Genomic DNA, 23,333 nt, shown 5'->3' on the forward strand with positions numbered 1-23,333 from the left:
TAATCCTATATATTTTGGTCTAAGAACCTTCAGTGAAATACCTGTTTTCATTATACTTTTAGTTATTTAAATAGGACGAACTTCAAGCAAACGCGAGGGGAACAACCAACATTAACATTAATTTTTATAAGGTTCCCCCATGGTTAAAAACCAATAGCTCCAGTATTGTTTATGCTTTTTCCATATGTTTTATACCCAAAATAATCAGTAAATTATAGGCTTTAATTAGAGCTATTGATCAGTTTAGTCAAGATACTGTGTTTTTTTTTTTTTTTTTTTTTAGAGGTTGGCGGCCTTTTTTAATCTTGCATTTGCCTGTCCACATAGACTAACTACCCGTGCGTGGAACGTATCCAGCAAAGCAAGGGGTGAGTACAACGGTGAACTGTACTGATAAAATGTTTTCGGCAGGGACCAGGATCCGAACCTCACGACATCGCTGCCTTGCCCCGAAGTCCGTGACGCCACCGACTACCCTAATTTTTTTATTACTCAATCAAAAATCATAATTATGATTATTTCTCGGATAAGATATTTATTTAAACGCATCGAAGAACCCTTGGGTCCTCTATTAATATTATACTTAACATTGGGAATTACGTTATCAATTTCTATTCCTAGATAGGGAGTACATTTTGTTTACAGATTCCGCCTAACACTGCTGTATCGTTTGATTAAAGAGCAACAGTATTTAATAAGATTTATATATAGTATAACAGTTGTATAATCTTGAAAGTAATCACATCTCACATAGCTGTTACAATCATTTGTCTTGGAAACACACGAGTTCTCTAAGATTAGTAAGATAAATTCAATAACCAGCTAGCCAAAGTTTGGAGGCAATCAACTAAAAGCTTAGAGTAACCGAGTTACCTCCTGCAACTGTTGTATTTCTGGTTCTTGTTACATGTTACAGAAATAGCTACAATAAGAAATTGCAAGTTGAGTTTAAAAGCTATTTGAAAAACTTATTGAACGGGTGAAAAGAAAATTAGACAACTGGGTTGTGGAATCTAACGTTAGTTTATCAACGGATAAAAATACTCCCATTTAAAAATGTATTTATCTTATTTAATGATACTTTTCATAGTTAAAAATGTAATAGTTTACGTTGCATGGAACATATCAGCTGAATGTATGAAGCCGGAACACTAGTGTTAATGATAACGTTAACGTGATGCTACACAATCAGACTAATTAATCTGTGAACATGAGTACAATACACCCTTGAGACATATAATACACACGCTTTGTACTATAATTACATTGTATGTGACTAATTGGGGTTAAATTATACAATTGTGCGTGTAAGCTACAATATTAGTTGATAAAGGCTGTCTTGTGTGTTTTATTACAACCGTTGTAATTTTCTTTCTAGGACGCTAGGCACAAGCCCGGAATTGTTTTTCACATTACTTCAGGCTAGACCTAGGGGTTACGTCATTATCACTTTGATAAAATCCATTGGTGATTTGGCGGGATTTGGACCCGGGACCCCAGGAACCGGAGTCCCGCGCTCTATCCACTAGAGCAGCTCGCTCCCCAGTCCCCAACAACCGTTGTAGTAATAATAACTACTACGTTTTTGCCCTACCGTTGATAATGAAAAATTATTATGAATTCATCGAATGGGATTTAGTGAAGGGAATTGATTAAGATAACGCTGACAAACCTATGTATAAGTGAAGATAACTGAAGAGAGAGTTTTGAATGATTTGTATGAGTTTCAAGTAATATTGGCTTATCTTCTTTCAGAGTAAGCTATTGAAAGTACAATGATAGCTGGGTCTAGCTTCGAACCACGAAAATTTCCCTACGTTTCCAGCCCAATGCTGCACGTTCTATGAAAACACTGTAATCACTCCGCAATCTCGTTATCAGTTCAAAGATGTAATAAAATTTTATGAAAATCAACGTATTTTTATCGAATTTCCCCTGAAAATTATATTCTTCATCTTATCAATCGACTTATGTTCCAAATTCAGTCATCAATTCTTATGAATAAACTGGCTTAAACACTATCAAACAGTTATATTACTTCAATTTATTCATGGATATAGAATCTGCTCATAATAAAACCAAGAGGTTTGCGGTGAAAGCAATGTTCATAATTCTGTTTTAAAACATCACAGTGTGACAACTGTATTTCATCCAGATTGGACAAAAGATTTATTGGTAATCAGAGTACGAGGTCACGTAGAAAACTCATTAGTCGCTGAATAACAGTCATCAATAACAGAGTCAGTGTCAATGTATCATTTGGTAAAATATGTCACGTAGTAATAAAACTAGAACAAGAGAACGGTCGTTATATAATTCAAGAGTTGCTGTTGAATTGAACCAATCAAAACACATAGATTATTGATGTCGGCACCATTTTTCAACTGACCTATACGTTTTGTTTTAGTCCGAATATAGAAGAATGTTCGGCAGTTTTATTGCTTCAGATATTCCGAATAATGGCATATTTTATTCTCAAATTTCCCTTTGTTTTATGAAAAAAATACTTAATATTGATTCTATAGTTTTTTATTACTAGTTCCTTGGACAGTTGTTTTTAAAAAATTTTCACTTAATGGGAAAAACACAGGCCAGCCTTTTGTTCACTAGGACCGCTATAATCTGAAATATAAAGTGTCTTTTAGAAGGTTCGAGATAGTTTTAAATATTTCAATAAAAATATTAAATAATTGGGAATATTATGCTAGTTATGGAAAATAAATCTTTTGTTTTTTCACCTTAAATATCAGCTCAATTTCTAGTTTTATTTTAAAGAAATCTAACTTTTTCCAATACCCAATGTAATTATAGAGAAATATTAAAACTGCTGAAGAGAGATACCGAAACGTGTTCATTCTATTTTGACCGTTCCAATACGTTGTCATTAAGAGATGCTATTTTATTTTTTGTAAACAGTTTTAAATGCAATAAAAAAACTAATTAAACTTGATGTATAACCTTAACTAAAGAAATTCTATATTTATTATAATTTCGCAAAATCTCATAAGTCTACAAAGCAGACCACGATCTGTTGCCTACAGGGTAGCTTGGTTAAACGAACCGTTAAATCCTTAACTGCAAGCTTAATTTGCCTTGAAACAAAAACGTTAGGCTGGGATTAGTATTCAAGATTTGTTAACATATCTGTTAATCCTTTGGTGAAATATATTATAAGCCAAACCAACAAAATTACATGACTAAATATTTTAAAAGTGAAAAAAATTATTTATGCAAAAAAACATAAAATGTAAACATATTTTTAAAAGTTTGAGACAAATACAACTTTTGTTTTATAATTGTATACATTATTTCATCCAAGATATCCTCCTAGAAAAGGTATTAATATTACTGTATATCAAAATAAGTTTTTGCAGGTCAAATACTAAGTTTGAAGTAAAGTATTAATTCCCTGAGTTTTAAATGTCTACTTAAGTTCAAGAAAGTTTTTTTTTCAGTAAAAGACACGTAGACCTACTCCATTTATTCAGAATTAAATCTAATAATATTAAAATATTAGGTATAATGCTTTATAGTTTGATATATAGCATATTCTACACGTCCGCGTCATCGTATACAGTATAGCGAATAATTTATTTCATCCTATACTATTACTATTTTATTAAAAAACTGTTTTCCCTTTCTCGTAGCTTTCCCAGACCTAAGTACTCGTAAAATCTAGTTTATTGACATGTACAATAAATATGACTTGGTTACGGAAGTATTTGAGTTAAAATCTAATCAAACAAATTAAGTGTGCAGGTTTTCTGCGGAGGGGCTGTTTTCTTCAAAAAGGGTAAATTCCATAGTTTTTTTTTTTTGAAGGAAAGTGTGTGGGGGGGAAATGGCTAAGCATTCAACATAATCCGTATATTCATATTTGCATTAATATTTAAACATTTAAATATACCATCTTGTTTTTATTTTTTTGCGGTGTATACTATAATATTGGATTGGGAAATCGTAAGTTTTGGTAGGATTTTTCCTGATATGGTATAAATATTAAGATGTTTTTTCACTCAAAGGAATTCCATAGAGGAAGACATAGATTGTTTCTTGAGCACCAATTCTGAACTGGACGATGTCCAGGTTGTATTGGCTCGCTGTGCGACTGTAAAACCCTCAATAGAATCCTGGGGATTTGTTATATAAACTATTGTATAGCATGTTTTACAAATTTAAATCTATTTTGTATTATCGTATTGACTTAACATAATGTTTACAACGATTCGTTTTATTTCCATTAGTAATTTGTAGAGGATATAATCGATTAACCACCTAGAAACAATTTAAATAGTGTCGTGTAAGCCCTTAACAGTTTAGGCTAACATATGGTTTATACACTACTGGTAATATATTTTGGTAAATCGGTTGGAAAAGATATTATTAAACACGACTTATCAATCAAACAAGTATCCTTTACATGAAAGGGTACTAAGCGTTGCCATCATGTTGCGTTTTACACTTTATAAAATACTATTATTGTAATTATGTTTTTATTCATAGTTTTACTGTTACCATTGTTTAGTCATGTTAAAAATTTAATTTAAAAAAAAAATTAAAAATTCTATTTCACCCACGTATAATTTACTGTACATAATATAGTGTTGTTTGTTGGATACTATAAAAAATAGGTTACACAATAGGCAAGTCACCTTTATGTTGTAATTTATCAAATTGTCTCTTTCTTTATTGTATTTTGCACGCTAAACAAAAATTCCGTCCGTTTTTTACTGACAACCGCTCAAGTTTTCCAAATTTAAATCAAGTTTGCGAAGCTATGTACAAACGGGTATTTCTAATATCGGTTAGACGATACAATGGTATGTGGGAGATGAGGTTTTAGGAGAGAAAACGAGTACTGATCTATAATTCACAACGAAAATGTTACACAAACACAACGATTGTTTTTGGACGATTGAAATCACGTCATAGAGTTAGCAATGTGTTTTGACAAATAGGTTTTACTTCAGAATCCAAAGGGATACAATGTCAAGAATTAAAACCATAAAAATTTAAATTGTATATGAAAGTAAATTTATTTGCTAGTAGTGTTATGTATTTTGACGTGTTTTAAAAGAGAACGCTGGTTGGCACAGTTTCTAACTTAAGTCAAAAGTGTATTACACAACTTTTCCATGAGATAATCTATTTAATACGCATCATGGGTTTAATAGACTTTATAAAAATATGTCTAATAGCTCCAATAAATTTACTCATAATTACGTATAAACTTTTAACAGCTTTTTTGAATAAGTAAGTTTGTGAGAATAAGGTTAAAAGCTATAAAGTTTTTATTTCATTTATTTATTTGACGGATAAGGGACAAATCGAGAATTCACAACTATAGCGTTAAACTATAAAAGTAAGAGAGGATGTTTTATGACGTGTCTTCAACTCCCGAGTGTATATAAAACTGGATAAGTAGACAGTTTTGTATTGTATTAAGTTGTACAGAAACATTTCAGTTTACAAAAATGCAATTTCAATACAGCAGATAAATTTGTAATGTGTTTTCAATTACAAGTAGGCCTATTTTTGTTTTATTAAAACATAAATTCATATCGCTAAAATCTCCATTTTATGATAGTGGAAAAGATTTGACCAAGGTTGAATAAAAAAAATATTGCACAAATTAAATTAAAGGGGGTCATACAATCTAGAGAAAATTCTTTCCTGGGGATCTTCACTGGATTATTACAGTATTGATTGGCTTGAAAATCAATTCCGTATTATAACCAAATCCCCGGTTCATAAAACTCAAGATTCCTACGTTCGGAAAACCCGCAGATTAAATAATGACTCGATGATAAATTGATATCACAAGATAGCATTACAAAAGATTAGGATTAATAAAAATCTTAAAAGATTTGCAGTGCAAGTCAGTGCTTGTTTATTTCACAGCACTTTCAGATCTCTTAACCGCAATAATAAAATCTCTTGGAATAATGTAATATTGTCTGTTATACAGACTTTCTTAAACATTCTTATTTATGGATAAGTATATTTTGTATTTAAAATCTATGTGCATACAATGAATACTATCATCAATATGTGTTAAAACAGTGTATTATTGGTTTGTTTCATTTACGTTTATGATTTACTACTGTTGAATCGTTATATGGTAAATAGAAAAAGAAAGTAGTAAAAGAATTGAGCGTGTATTTTTAGGGATGGGTAAAAAAATGTCGTTAATGTAACTTGTTTTTATTTATTTATTTTTTTGTTTATTTGATAGTAACACAAATACGGTATTAATATTTTAAACAGTGCATTGAAAAAAATAATATTGTGGTACACTAATCTTCGATGACATTTTTCAGATTATTTGTTAAATTAAATGTATATTTCCTAATCTGTTGCGGATGAATTAAATTACAGTATGTATTCTAAGAAATTGGTTTAGTAAGCTTCGTTCACAAGTTGTAGAAGTGTTTTTCATTATTACAAATCGTTGTTTATACACCATTCTTTTATTGGATGTGTTGTTTCATATGGTCGGTGAATAAATAGCTGATCAGGATAGCTTGGATTTGGAGATTGCATAAAAAGATAACTCGTGAAGAATATCTTATAAGAGATTAACACAATTTTTAAAGAGATATATAGTTTATAAATAAAATATTATAATGATGCAATGATTGGTTCCAAGTGATTTCCATGTTTAATATTCAGATAATAGCAACAATATTCACTTTAAAGTAATTTATTCAGTGCAAGCCAAGAATCAATCCAATGCTGATACTGCAAATCCTTGAGGCACTTTAAAGTTTAGCACTGGTCCATTGAATATACCCGGAGGGATTCAATGTTCTTTTCTCTCACTTTACCTTTAAAGATTTATTTTTCAACATGGAAACGTATGTCAAAATAACCCCTACTCAACGGTGGCCATAACAATTACTTACACAGATCTGTAGTCTATGTGGACGGGCAAATGCAAGGTTAAAAGAGGTCGCCAATCTCTTAAAAAAATTTTTTTAATACTTACATCAAAAAATGTTTATTTGGAAAGTCAATTAATGTTGAAGGATTTGTCCTAGAGACTATCATTTGTGTTTCCCCATTATTATGAAACTTTCAGTAACTGAACTCATGTACAGCACAAATTTGTAGATAATTTTGACCAAACGATCCAACAATTCTAGAGGACTCCAATGACTACTGATTTGTAAGGCATTGGAAGAAGTTGAAGTTTATAACACAGTTTGACAACTCCTAACTAAGTTGGCTCCAACAGAAGGCAGTGTAACCAGATTAAGTTGGCGAGGACAAACACTAATTAAACATTTCATAGTATTTAAACTCATCTGTTCTATAACAACTAGACAATTATAATTTCTCCAATATGGTTCTACAAACAAATGTGTTTTGTGAAGTTTAGGATGTATATACAAGATTATGAAACTAAACTAGTTTAAAACCTTTCATCTAATTTATTAAAAGTCCAAATATATTTGTGTGCACCATTAAAAGTTTGTATTGTCATTACATTATGTTTGTAAAGGTAATTACATTACAAACTAATTAAAATTTGTTATTTTAAACTCAAAACAATAAATCAAAGCTAAAATAGATGTATGTAATATAATTTAAAAAAAACTATAACAATCATATTACATGAGTGTGATACTTCTAGGAACCAACAATGGAAAACTTCCAAATCTATTATACTTTTTTTTGTTGAAGAAGTAAAAGTCCTATAAAAATAGACCAAATCTCACATTATTTATAAATAATTTTAAATTTGGGAGTACCTCTCTTTTTTTATGTGTCATATTTATCAATTAGGATGTTTTTACTACGGTTTGTAGTATTATTATAATCCGTGGCTTTCATGTCGATTCCATACATGAAGAATCAAAAACATTATTCTGAAACTTTTGATAATCAAGAAACAAGAAATTAAATACTGGAAAGTGATTGGAATGTTTAACGCATTCAAGGAGTACCTGATGAGGAACTGAAATAACACTCTACTCTAGGGAGTACTTGAGTTTGTTTACCTTTCAAACAAACTCCGACGATTAAAAATCTATTAAGTGTTATTATACATTTTAACTAACTTCAATGTTCTTTACAATTGATTAACTCGTGTTACAGTTAGAAACTTTTGAAATTGGGTATTGAATCATGATTGTAATAAATTTGTCAATCCTCTCCGGTTAAAACAAACTTGTCCCCAGAGGCCAAAATCACTATTCGTTCAAATTTGATATACGTATACTATATATACTTCGAATATTCACCCTAAAAACATAAAATTCCCAATTTGTATCAAGGCTATCTTGTAGAGCTTAAAGAACAAATAGTTTTGTATATTGAAGCGTTGTTGTACAATTAAAGGTTACGGAAAAAATTCAAAAGAACCGTTCGACCTACATTTAAATTTCTATGTTATTCTTACGGAGGAAAAGAAAGCTGTTGTAGTTTGCTTTTTTATAGATGTATGTTGATAATATTTGGTAAATTTATTCATTTCATCCTGTACTCTTACTATTTTGTCAAAATAACACTTCTAAACTTTCCGTAGCAGCAAACCTAAGTACTCGTTAAATCTAATGTTTACTATATCTTTTTTTTGTAAATATGTTACTAAAAATCTGACAAATTGAATTTCGCTTATTCTTCATGTTTGCTATGATGAGGGTATTTTCGTTTATATCCTTGTATCATAACCAAATAAAGATATACTACGACTCCTAATAAAAAAAAATGTTTAGGTTTTTTTTACAATTACAAACAGTTAAATTCCTATTAAGTTATACGTCAGTTAACAGCCTTCACAGCAGTGTTTCAAGAATTCCGTACGGTATTGTTAATGATAAGGTTAACGTGACGCAATACAATCAAACTAATTAACTCTCAGAACATGAGTACAATACACCCTTGAGCCATATTAATACACACGCTTTGTACTGTAATTACCTTGTATTTAGACTAATTGGGGTTAAATTATACAATTGTGCGTGTAAGCTACAATATTAGTTGATTAAAGCTGTCATGTCTGTTGTTATTAGAATCTTCTTAGTGATAGTAACGACTAAATGTAGATCATTTTATATTTATGTAATCAAATACTAGTTGTTATGAATTTTATTCTTAAAATGCTGACCATACAATTTTACTTTCTCCCGCTATTTCATAGTCTATTGAGAAAGTATTGTTTTTGTAAAAATCTTTGAGCACATTATTAGTTTGGGTGGATATATATCTGTTTCAGTTCCTCCTGAGCCCCAAAAAAGTTGTTTTTGAAGTTATGTATTTCTGTATGTGTGGATGTGTGGAGAGCTACAGACCACACCTGTAGTCCGATTCTGAAAAAAAATTTATTTAGGTTCTACTCCATGGTATCTCCAGGTGATCTATTTGTTTATTTTTTGAAACTGTTTAATGGTATTTTTCCTATTAAAAAATCTTAAAAAACAGAAGAAAAAAGTTTCGAGATTTTGATACAAATGTTATATTCTTTTAATTCCTGAACAAAATTGTATGACTCTTATAGCTGTAAGATTACGATCCCAAAATTATTGTAACTTTTGCTTTTTTCAGATAAAAACCACATAACATAATGAAAATCGGAATATGTTTAATAAGCTAGTTGTGATTAAAATTATATGATCCTTATAATTCCAAACAAAAAGTGCAATGCCAGCCACATTGCTGTAAAAGTTACTGTTCAAAAGTGATTGAAATCGTTGCGATTTTCCCGATTTTCCTTTAAATAAAACATAGTTACTCCCGTCGCTTACCCATTATAAAGGTTGTTGACAAGCTCATGGGAGAAAGTATGTGTCAGATTGATGATACCATATAATTGTTTGCTTGTTTCAGTACAATGTAATATGGTTTAACTAACAGCTGCTGCAACATTTAACATATGCCGCGCAACTGAGTAGATTACTATTAATGTGTGGGAATCAAGTGATCCCTATGACAATTCCAATAGTCAATTATGATACTATACACAAATGCTTTATTCTTTGCGTGTGGTTTTTTCGGACCAATTAGTTGGCAATTAAATAAAAAGGTTAAAATTCCTGATTGTCACCTTGTACTTGAACCACAAGGAAACAATCAATTGTTTATTATTTTTATTTAACTATAAAACATTGTATACAAACACGTGCTCTAAGATAATCCTTTGACTGTACGCATACTTTATAAAGATAATACTATGATCGCGAAATCTTACTTATAATTTACTCTCTCCCGTACACAGGAGTAAATTCTCCTTTGTGGGGGATAATTTCACGTAGGGTCTACTTTAATTTCAAAAGCTCTTTCAGAATTTTTTTATAATTAACAAAGATAAATATTATTGTAAATAATTTTGTTCAATGATCATATTATGTAACATGTAAATTAGTTTTTACGAAATAAATTATATTTTGATTTGGTTTGATGATTATTTATTTATTGTAGCCTATACCCTATGGATTCAATTTAAATTCGACTTATGAGATAGTTTTAACTATTATCATATTTACGAGTCTACGTTATACAACTTTTCCTCCCCGTTGCTGAAAAAAAGAACATCAGCTATTTTACAATTGCTTTAAGTTCAAATATAGACCTACTCAAGCTTAGTCTGCTCACATCAAATCAAGAAGTTTATGGTCATGGCAAAAACATTTAAAACTGTTTCAAAATCAGTAGAGTGTAACAACTGTATTTCATCCTGATTGGACAAAAGATTTATTGGTAATCAGAGTACGAGGTCACGTAGAAAACTCATCAGTCGCTGAATAACAGTCATCAATAATAGAGTCAGTGTCAATGTATCATTTGGTAAAATATGTCACGTAGGTGAAACGAAAATCAGGAAGAGACACTATATCATTCAGTATTCATTGTTGTATTGAATACTTAAAAGCATTTCCAATCATACAGTGAATCATGACGAATAGTCAGGGTCTTTGTTTTAGCTACAGCATTAGTTGATTAATAGTTGCAGAACTTAAGAATTTTTATTTTTTGGATTCAAAATGTATTCATTTATCCATGTATTCGGGACCTTTTTCTGACTTGGGTAATGAAATTATATTGTCAATTTTTAACTGAGTAAATAAATTGAAGTTTGACTCACCCAGAATCTTTTAATGTTTTATTCAACTTGACACAACTGACAAATCATCTCGTTTGATAACCGGCCAAGCGTTGCAGACACATCATAAAACAACCTATCTTCCCTTTATATGTTCAACTGTATTGTTGTCAACTCCCGACATGTCCCTTATCCGTCGTAGAAAAGCTTTATAGCTTTTAACCCTTTATATTTTCTATACATCTTTACTTGTGTAAAATAACATTCAAATCAGTTTTCCCGTGAAATTACTATAATCATGGAACAGATTGTCACATTAGTTTATCCCATCACATATATTTAATCTAATTATTGCATAAAATATTTACAATGCAACCATTATTTAACTGATGCTCCATATTGTTCAAGCTGTTTTTTGTTTATAGCCGTGACTAAAAAATTAACCCTAACTTAATAATAAATAGTGCTGAAATACATATGAGAGAACTATTTTACTTGGACTTTTGACTATTGGATACAGAAGCTTCAACTTACAATTTTTACTCTAATCAGACCTAACATATTGTGAATTAATTCTGATTCCAGGTTTTCCCTACAACACTCGTCTCAAAACACATTCCTAAAACCCCTGACGCCATGACGAAAATCCAAAAACAATCCTAGTCTTTGAGTTGCATGTTTTATAGTTGTGAATCAGTACCAGTTTTCCCTATAATCAACACCCACATATAGTCTTGCCCAAACAATTTTAGAAATAATTCTTCGTGAATAGCTACGTGAGCCTTGAGGAAATTATTGCGATGAGAGTGACCAAGAGTACTATAGTAATTTATATATCATTAAAAACTAGATTTTTACCTGAAAACAATGATGCAAAAATGTTTATACTGTCACAAAAACTGAATTAACCACGATTTTTTTATAATTTAGTACTGTAATGCCTCTTGTCGGCTGGCCTCTGTCACCATTACTGTGAATGTGAATTGGCTGACTAACACAAACATGATCGATTGAAATTAAAAGGATTGTCTAGGGAAGAAGAAGAAACCTAAGATGACAAAGAGTAACTTAAGTTTATTCAGAGGTAGAGGCATTTGTAAATTCAACTGAGCATTGATTATGAACTACTTCAGTTCTTATTTAGACATGTGAAGTTGGTAGGTTGGGTGTTATGTAGACTCGTGACTGTATTAAGTGTTTTGAAGTTAGGTTAGATTATGAAGGTAAAGTTGAGGTTATAATGAATCGAGTAGTTGATTTATATTATCTCCAGACTGTTTATGCACTTTGTAAAAAGTACTACTAACATATTGTACAATAATTTTAAAAATGTGCGACAACAAATTTTAAACTGTCTGAGAAGTTTGGTTGGGTTAGGTTAGGTTAGAATAGTGTCAGTTTGCTGTTTATTCATTTTATTAAAACTGCCACTACACTATTATCTTAATGGGACATAACGGTTACATGGTCAAAACCTAAGCTAAGTCATTCGGTTAAGTGAAGAGAAGAACGAAATGAATTCCTTCTTCAATTTTCATAATCCAGACCAGATCCAGATTAAATATATCCGACCTAGAGGTGTTTATTAATGTTAATTAATTTTAATAAAATATAACATAAGTTATAGCCTACTTAAATTAACGTAATTACTTTTCTAAGTGTGGGTTGTGAGGGTAATATTTACATTAAAATGGCACATAATCAATCAATAAATGTGGTTTGGCTATTAACTTCGTCTTTACAGTGTAAACATTGTAGTGCAGATTCAACGTTCCTAATACATAAAAAATTTTAAAATCGTAGTTAATTAAGTTTTTGTGACAACAGAAAAATGTTTGCACCATTATTTTCAGGTAAGAATCTAGTTTCTAATTATATATAAATTACTATAGTACTCTTGGTCACCCTCATCGCAATAATTACCGAGCTTGATTTTAAAAGTTGGACATTAAAAAAATTGACTTTATTTTGGATTTACCTTAAGCCGGGTTTTCCTAGGCGCGGAGTCGGCGAGCGGAGAGAGGAACGCGGAGAGCGGACTCCACTTGTCTTAGGCAATTTAATGTTAACTGTTTTCCTAGAAGCGGAGCGGAATGCCATGTTAATTTCAATTCCGCTCTCTACTTCCGCGCTTAGGAAAACCCAGCTTACAGAACACTGCAAGAAAAATACCTCTTAGTAAAATACCTCCAACGATCACATAAGACCAGAATTTCAGCAGAATTTGCATTTGCCTTTTAAGATTTGCACTGAAATATTCCCTTAAACTTGTCATATTTATTCCCTGTTTGAATAACATTAGGTTCAACAAGTACTTAGGCTGACTGCTGCAGGGATGGTAATACCGCATATCACATAAGTATAACTTTCAGAACTAAATTTCAAATTTACCGTGTTGAAAAAAAAACTTTTTTGTTACCAATAAAAATACAGCAACGCTTCAATCTAATAAATTGATTGATTTTAAAAGCTATACAAATTGGTTTATGAATAAATTGTTGAAAAACTTTCTTTAGAGGGTACAATATTAGAAAAGCCTGGTTTTAACCCCAAAACTCGGTTCACTTCCGATAATAGCTAGCAAACTCGATCGAATAAACGTAAGTTCTAACGTTTCAAATTTCATCAAAATTGGACGATTTTTGCTAACGTTTTTGCGCTGACAGGCAATAATCAAATAAATATATAGAGAGAAAATATGTTCTGGATATGAGTTTGAATAGATTGTGTTTCTTTGCCAATGGGAACATCAAAACGAAAAATAAAGCGGATCCTGATCTAAGTCCAACCATGAGACCTGCCCTAATAGCTCACTTCAATGACTTCACTAAATGTATAACTTCATGGGTAATTCACTAGGACCTATACTGTTAAACTTTTTGTATTGCCTACCACTTTAAATATAACACGGCAATATGCACACAACATATACGTGAATCGAATAGTGTTTTATTTACATTTTTTACAACACCAAACCGTATTTAAAATCCTACAGATAGATTCATACCACAAAAGAAATACAAATGTATTATGTAAACCGTATCCTAGTTTGAATAGCATGCAATATTGGTATCACAGCTGTTTTGACAAGGTCTTATAAAGTTTCCAATCCTCTTAAGCTTCCCTCTTATATTCAATGAAAAGCTTTGATGTTGATGCCTTCTTAAGCTGATGCCCGAAAATAATTCATAATATACTAGTAAAGAAATATTTACAATTTGACTGTGAATTAATACAATTTACTCATCGATTTCTTAAAGGATTTGTTTTATTTAATCATTAAATATTTGACCAAGGAATTAAATTTAATGTGATAATAATACCATACAATCACAAAACTATAGAACAAAACGGTAAAATTTTTTTTTAGTATTTAATATGAATTTGTCCCCAGATTTTGCTGTGTTACAAGAGCTTTACAGTTGTCCAACGAGCCAATGCTGGCCTTCATCCAGATCCTAATTGGCGCTCGAGAAACAATCTATTTCTTCCTTCTGTAAAGTGCCTTTGAGATATAAAAATGTATATTAATACCATAGTACATATGTGGCTATACTATACTCAATACTACTATATAGTTGGTCACGAATTGTGGATATTTATATTCATGCACTGTGGATGCGATACTCCCTGGTGTGGATTGACATCCGCACTAGTGAGTACTACGGCTATCTGCAGTACCATCCTGATAATTAGACCAATTCGGTAATACCAAGGCAAACATTTTTTTCGGATTCCACTATAAACTGTAGGTCCCTAGTTGCCATTATTTGTATATGCTACTGACAGCTGTGTCTAAGGAACATGTCAGCCTTAGTCACTAACAAGTTTACAGGATCGCGCCACTCATCCTACCCTCATCTCCATTCGTACTTGGCTTAAAATACCTACTTTCTATGGTTGCCATTTCAATTGAAAGTATTAAAGTTAGTATTGTCCATTTCATAAAAGTCCAACAAACTGATTTCTTTGTCAATACAACGGTTGGAAGAATTTACAACAAATTGAAAAATTTTCGACCCGTGGGTTTTCCTGCCCTGAGGAAGCAGGGCTGTTTTCTGGTCTCGCGAATCGTCGAGTTTGATTCTCCAGAACGATTGTGTGTTTATGTTTATTTTTCAATCGTGAGACTTGGATTCTAACAAAAATGAACTACAATGGAGCACACAAAATGAATAATCATACCTCGTCTAAAATCATGACATTTAAAATTAAAACTATTGCAGCTGGGGTTGGGATTATCTTAGAGTCTGAGGTAAAACTTCTTTTTTTGTATGGTGTAATATCTTTGCCAAATCTTGAGCACAAAATCCAATCAAAAATGTTAAAACATGACGTGTAGCTGCGACAACAATTTACTGTTATAACTAAGATAATGTTATTTTACTGACATGATTACTCAAAAAACTAAAATATTTACGAATACAATGTTTATTATACACATAATATTGCAATTTTTCTAATTATATATTATGTTCTTGCTTTATATTTTTGACTCCAGCTTTAGCAAATATTCTTACACATGAAATATTTGAGCTCATGGCTTACGCTTTTGTTTCAAGGCAAATTAAGCTTGCAGTGAAGGATTTAACGGTTCGTTAAACCCAGCTACCCTGTAGGCAACAGCTCTTGGTCTGCTTTGTAAACTTTTTGAGATTTCCAAGAATTAAAATAGTCTTGAATCCATCGGTGGGAGTTTTTCAATAATTTTATGTAAGGAAATAATCATAAACTTGAAAAAAGACTCTTAGAATTAAATTTAATTCAGAAAATCCAAATCAACACCTATTTTATGAATAGTTTATTATTTTTTACTTTTATATACGTTTTAATATGGTAAGTATTTACAAATAGTTTAGTTTCACCTATACACAATTTTACTTATTACTCAATTGTAAATTTTAATCTTAAATCCATTGTGAAATCAAAGCAGAATAAAAGCTATAAAGAGCCACACTTGGCATTTTATTGCACAACGTCAGAGTTAGTTTTACTTCGCTACCAACGAATCATGGAGGTCATAAAAGTCAATTGCCACTTTGTATTCAAGACTGAGTTGGGTAAACAACGTGCAGAGTGTTTTATATCCTCCACCACACCACAGAGTAAGAAAAGAATTATTGGCAAAACTCTATACATCTACCACGCTAAGTTTGGTTGTGCGTTTGAGTGAATAAGTGAGAATACTGTGCCTTATGACAGAATATTAACCATAAATACAATCGATTCGTTTTTTTCAATCGAACAAGCTATTAAAATATTTAAACGTTTGCAACAAGTGAAATTTAATTGTTCTAATCATGGTTAAAGATTATTCTGTTCTGAAAAACGTTACTTAGTTTTCTGAGTATTCTATCAAAAATCGTATTTGAACCTATTCATTCTTCTAGAACTATATTCTTAGCATTTAAAATAAACCTAAACCATTTGTGGGATAATCATAATGTTAAAACCATTGGCGATTGCCATTTGAGCGTGGTCCTACAGGACAGAACCGTTCTATACGCATGAACAGCCGTGATTCTATTCAAAACATCAGACATAAACGTTTTTAAAAAGTTTCAACTACAACTATGCTATGACCTAGACCTGCCACCATCCTCAAGAAAATAAATGATGGCCATGCTGATTATACCAACATGTACTGTAGTACTCTCAAATAATTGAAACAACAAACGAATTAATTTTACATGTATCACTACTAGATAATGAAAATATAATTAGAGTGGGCGTGGCTACCTTGTTTCCCGTTAATACGGAAACAACAATAAACTTGTCAACCTTTAGAGGTTAAACATATTCATCACGCTATCCACCATGCAGTTTGTATGTGCTGAACACTGTGTAAGGAGTAACATTATTGTCAGTGAACTATATGATTTTGTTACGTATTCAAAGTTTACTTGTTGAAGTATATTTATTATTAATGCTTAGTTTGTATGTAGTAAGTTTGGTTTCAAGCAGTTCAACAACATCGTAAGAAAGGTCATTGATATTAAATATTGGCGAAGGGGTTTAAACATGCATGACGTAATTCCGTCAATGAAGAAACAGGAGTCGATTCGAACAACTCTGAATGAACTAAAATCAAGATTTGTTCAACTCGAGGAACATATAACGGGTTACTCATTGTTAAACCCTTCTCAAGAACAGCAGCCAACCGATCTGAATGAGCTTGCACAAAGGGTTGCACGATTGGAGGAATTCACAGATGTTTACGGATACTCAACAAGAAATGAGTACAGCGATATTGACATCGATAGATCACAACTGGCTGAGCTTTCCAAAAAAGTTGATATTATCTACGACAAGTTGGCTTTCAATGAACAGTTTTCCACGGAAGATAGTTTTGCCAGGTCTTATTTCAGGCAGATGATGATGTCTATAAGTATGCCGGGGCTGAAGTTCATCGGAGAAAGGCACAAGTCTTGGTTTCACGCTTACATGTGGATATTGTTCCACGCGATTGCTCTTCTTATCAGTTCCATCTACATCAAGGAAGAGTACCATAACTGGCAAAGATCACCAGTGGTCAGAACTATCTCGAACAACTTAACCTACGTCAATGAGATACCGTTTCCTGCCATCTCAATATGTTTGGCGCCTTCTCTTAACAACAGTTACGATTACAATGGGAATTTGGAAAAGTGCTTTTTCTGCAACTCTACCGGTCAAACAGGTGAATGTGACTTTAACAGTGTTTGTGACTTTGACGAAAAAGCAACGTTGGCCTTTGCCTCCAGCATCTGTAGGAACAGCTCTAACGGCCAGCTCTCCGGGAATCCTTGGTTTGTTTTTGAAGAGGAAATCCAAAGTTTTCTGAAGAACGACGAGTACTCTAGGTTTTCCAAGAAGGTTTTTCCGATGTGCGAATTCATGATCACTCGTGAGAGGAAGGCCCACGATAGTACGTACAAGATAATGCAATACTACGATTTAAGCTGTTACGAAAACGTGTTTCAACACTTCATATCAGGGTCTGGCATGTGCTTTACAATCAACGGCCTAAAGCATGAAGACATTTATAAGGAAACCACTGTGCTTTCTCTACCCTTGAAGAGAGGTTCGTGCACCGGCCATGGATACAGGGGAGCAAACTTTACCTTGGAAAACATGATCTACTTCAACGGAAACAACGAGACGATCCCCGCCTACATGAGTGACGACCACGTCATCACTTTCAGGATAAGTGAGAGAAGACAGGGTAAATACTTTTGCAACCCGAATAAACAGGATGTTGGTCGTTTCGCCATCCACAACCCGGTAGACGTTCCTTTCATATTTGAGAACAAACTGATGATAGCCGAGGGAGAAGGGCTACACATCAGAGTTATCCCGGAGTTGGTCACCACAGAAGCTGACCTAGAGAATCATCTGCCTACAGCGAGGGGGTGTTACTACTCTCATGAGAGGGGGCTGTCAATGTTCAAGTACTACAGCGAACGCAACTGCGAGGCTGAATGTGTTGCCAACTGTTCCCTACAAATGTGTGGTTGTGTCCCCTACTTTCTTCCCCGCCATAACTCCTCAGTCAATGTCTGCCTATCCTTGTGCTCCAGAGCGAGATCCTGCGACTGCCAATGTCTACCGGACTGCACCTCCTTGACTTACGAGTTCGAGAGCCTCAAAGTCTACGGCAAGGACTACACGGGCATTTTGTACATATCCTTCAAGAAGAGTGGCTTCTACTCCACGCTGAGAGTCAGTTTTACCAACCTTGCACAGTTCATGGCTTACTGTTTCGGCATTGTTGGCGTGTTCAACGGGTTCAGCATCATGATGTTTTGTGAGGTGTTTTACTTTTTCACCTTCAAACTTTGGGAAAGTGTGCACGCTTTGCGCAGGTAATTAATATTTGAGTACCATCCACGAATAGTGTTTTTGAAGAGTTACCGCGTTGATAGTGGTTTATGATGATTCGTTACTATATTGTGATAAAAACTGGATTTTTTACTATCTTTCACCTTTTCAAATCTTTTCAAATCACGAATTCTAAAAATATATATTAATTATTTCTCCTGAAGTATTATTCGACTGTGGCTAAAGTGTTTTTTTCTTAGAGTACAGTATATATAGTATAATCTGTTATAATTAAGATAAAAAAGCTTATAACAAACCAAGGTTTTACTGCCGTTTAACCCTTTCTTAACCTTAAGGTAATTTATCAAGGCTTTCAATGTTTTCATAAAACTCTCATTTGGATTTAAAGTTACTATTATACCTACAACCTTTGACTATGAATATTACTTCAGTAACCGATACTCGACAAACTATAATTCAACAGCACAATTATTATCCTTGCTCATCAATTATTTGGTTGCTTACTTAGTAGCTGATCTAAGCACTAAGCAGCGCTAATAGGTTTGGTATTGATTGGCACTAATGGCTCCTAATCCGTCTAAAGAGCAACCCCAACCTGCCCATGTGTAATTATTACTGTTATTACTTAAGTACGAATATCTTCGTACAAAATGATTGCTTATAGGTTATAACGACGTTATGACTTATGTTTCTTTTTATCGTAGTCTTTTTGAATATAAATTCCATAAAGCAGTTACAAATTTACTAAGTCTACTAAGTTACTGTGTTGATTGTATTTTAGTTATAAATGTTTCCTCCAAAAGGTTACATATTTACAACTACTGTAAACAAATCAAGCGAATACCAACATGATGATAAATTCGTAAACACAATACATCACTTGAAGCTGTTACAACTGTATTCCACCTTATTAGCACCTTATTACCAACTTAGCTGTAGTGAATTAAAAATTTAAAGTACATTCAACATAAAGCTGGTAAGCAACAGAGCAAATGTTTTTAGAAGTAGTAATAACAAAACCCGATGTTTAAAATCTATGAGGTATTGCTTTTATCACCACTACACAGGCTGACAACATCTGATTTATAACGCAAAGAAGCTTAGAATGTTGAATCTTTAGCAACACTTTTTTAAGAGTCCTAAGGATAACTTGAAAATTATTTTTCAGTTGACAAAATTATGTTACTGAGTGTAGTCAGTGACAAAGATTATCTAAATTGAAATTTTTATTTCTATTTTTTCTGGTTTAAGGCATCTTATCCACTAGTGCTTGAGGTGTGGGAGTGAGCTGGTCTAGTGGTTACAGCGCGGGTCCCTGAGTTATCGAGTTCAAATCACGCCAAATCAGAAATAGATTTTATCTGAGTGATAATGCCACAACCCCTAGGTCTAGCCTGAATTAATGTGACAATTCATCCCGGACTCGTGACAACCCCCTAGTACCAAAAAGTGTTTCAAGTTTACATGGAAATAAACAAAATATTTTGGTTTAGATCAATCGTAGTATCTTTCCTACCGATTTTCTAGAAAACACTGTATTGTTTTCGTGTGGATTATGTGTGACCCTTTAATTTTTTAGCCATCAAACAATTAATTACTCATGATAATTTTACTACATTTAATTTAATTCAGACTTTAAGAATAGTAATAAATTTGTTTCGTTGTATATTATATTAAAAGATACTGCTTTAGTCATTAAACCTCTTGTTTAATTTAGAAAACCCAATCTTAATATTAGTCTTACATTATTTTAAACATTAAAATACTCAACATATAGGCCTTATCATTGAAAAATACCCATTAATTAGTTGGACTGAATTTGGAACAATTATATTTGCAATAGCGTTATTTCAACTCTTGCAGTAAAGAATTCACAGAAAAGATGTTCAATCAAAAAATGATAGCGATTTCATGTTTGGAACAATGCAATTCAACTACAGTACTATGGATCATTGGATTTCGCTGTAAAACTCAATGGAGCTATAATACCAAGCATTCTATGGAAGAATCTACTTTGAAAATTGATATTAAAGATTCTTGCTGACGTAAAATTTTTTCAGTGATGTGTATGAGAAATTAATTTGGTAATTCTTTTACTTTGAGCGCATTTTAGTATCATGTATTTTGCGTGCTATCAATATCTTGAGTAAAATAATTTCATATTGCTGATTCAGTTAGGTTCTACTAGCTGCCTTAAACTTAAATAGTTACTGTATCAAAATTGTAAATCATCTGTGTTGTCGTATATAATACCATTGACTATTGAATACTGAAGTATTGTATTGCTAGTCAAAGATAATACATTGCTATTATAGTAATAAATATTAATTTGATAGTTGTTTGAAGGTCGATTCACACGTTTCAGTTCCGACACAGTTACATTTCATTTCCAGTTACATCCGCAATTGCTCAGACCAACTGTCAGTTATTTGGTTTCAGTCAGTCTTCTGTCACTTTAACCTTAAAGACAGCTGTTAAATATTCTTTAGTGATCACCGGTTTTTATGTCTGTAAAAATTGTTTTAAATGTCTTTTGTACTTTTATTCAGTTAGTTTTATTGATTCTTTTTAGAAATAATGAATCTTGAAGCTTTGTAACATAACAACCAATGACAAATTATTTTTTATTATATTTAGGTTTTCTACGACAATTTAACATACCTTATATCCCGCGAACTCGGCGACATCTTAGACTATTGATCGCGCAAACTTTCCAGACATTTTCCGATTTCACGGATAATGCCACGGAATCCAGTCCCTACATAAAGTTTGGATATGTTCTAATTCTAAGAAACGGGAATAAAAGTGTTGATTATTCGTTAAGCCTTAAATCAATAGTTCCTCTTTTTTTTTAAATAGTTTCTCATATATCTATACTATTATCTATACTATTATATAAAAATGTAATGGTGTCTGTCTGTATGTGTGTTACTAATAGGTGCAAAAACTACTGAACCAACTGGGCTTAAATTTTACAAAATTATATCTACCATACCAAGGACCATTATAGGACTATTCGCATTTCGATACTGACCGTAGGCTTTGGCCCTTTGGCTTTAAAAGTTCTGATGTGAACATTTTAAAAGTAAATATTTATTGGTCTCCATGGCTGCAATGAGAACACTAACAATGTTTGTTTATATTTGCTTTGACATTTAAATACAAACAAGAAGAACTGCTAAACTACATATTTCACAATTTTAGACAGCTGATACAAAGAAATTAAATAAACTATGAGGTAGGTTTATTTTAATCTAACCTTTTATCATGGATTATTTATTCTAAAACTATGTCAATGATTATAGAAACAAAGGATTCTATAACCGTTGCTGTATCAACTCCAACTCTGCTTTGGATTTTTTAAAGCGTCTAAGTTATGAAAATAATGTTATTGGTATGTTTTCATGGAAACAGTATGAAAATTACAATGTATACATATTTTGTATGAATTTGGAGGCTACTTTAAATAAATTCCAACTGCTTAACATGTGTTAGATTAACTCAACATAACTTGCACATAACATTGTTTATTATACGTATATTTAGGTAAAAAGATAAAATAAGAGTATTTTGTATTACCATTTGATAATTAAATATAGTTGCACATATACAACAGATTTTAGAAAACAAAAATCAACGACGTACAATTTAGTTATTGATGATATTCTTTAGTTTAATTTAAGCATAGGTTTAGCAAAACACAATAACTTAAAACATAGCTTTCAGTTCACATGTACTTTATTTTATACATTTATTATTTGTGTTTTTCCACACCACTGATAAATTAAACCAAGGAAAATATCATAAAACTAAGCAGTACACAGTGTTTTTTTGTTTCTAAAATCAATTAAATGCCTGTTACTATGTTTACTTAATGGTAAGTGTGAACATGTAAAGGCAATGGACGATGAAACTGATTAAAAGAACTGGTTTATATATTAAGTTGTTTGTTGATATTTTTGTAGAGTAGAATCAGAGATGCAACGAAACATATACTGTATTTGTTATTACATTTTTTAGTCCTTGATGCTTTGATAATCATATTAGTTTTGTCTGCTGTCGTTAATGCTGAATTATTTGTTTAAAAATGTTTATAGTACATATAGATATAGTTTCTTTAATATTTCAAAAGACTGTATTGATAAGGCACAGCAATATTTCTAAAGTGTATAAGAGCTTACTTAGTTTTGCTAATGAGTTATTGTGAGTGAAGAAACTGAAGATGGAAGGATTTGTGATTTAATAAAAAGAAGAGTGAAATTTAAAAAAATGTTCATTTAAATTTAATAATTAGGTAGTATTTTTGCAACTTCAAAATTGAAATTTAAAATGTCGTTAGTAAATTAAAAGATATGTAATCAAGGGAGATGAAGGTAAATCATGTATGTCAAAGTTTTATTCAAGATTTGGTCAGTTTTTCTCATATCAGCCTACGCAAGATTTAAAATTAATCAAAACCAAAATGGTG

At 31.9% G+C, this 23,333-nt stretch overlaps 1 protein-coding gene across 1 annotated transcript; it reads left to right on the plus strand.

Annotated features, from left to right (window-relative positions):
- The first annotated feature begins 17,065 nt into the window (after positions 1 to 17,065).
- LOC128997370 (uncharacterized) lies at positions 17,066 to 18,892 on the plus strand. The gene has a single exon (XM_054423007.1). It carries the CDS (start codon positions 17,066 to 17,068, stop codon positions 18,890 to 18,892), a length of 1,827 nt encoding a protein of 608 aa, XP_054278982.1.
- Positions 18,893 to 23,333: the final 4,441 nt, after the last annotated feature.

This window comes from Macrosteles quadrilineatus, unplaced genomic scaffold (genome assembly GCF_028750875.1).
Source record: "Macrosteles quadrilineatus isolate MER2022 unplaced genomic scaffold, UCM_ALF_1.0 Scaffold_6__1_contigs__length_79288215, whole genome shotgun sequence".
Taxonomy (NCBI): domain Eukaryota; kingdom Metazoa; phylum Arthropoda; class Insecta; order Hemiptera; family Cicadellidae; genus Macrosteles; species Macrosteles quadrilineatus.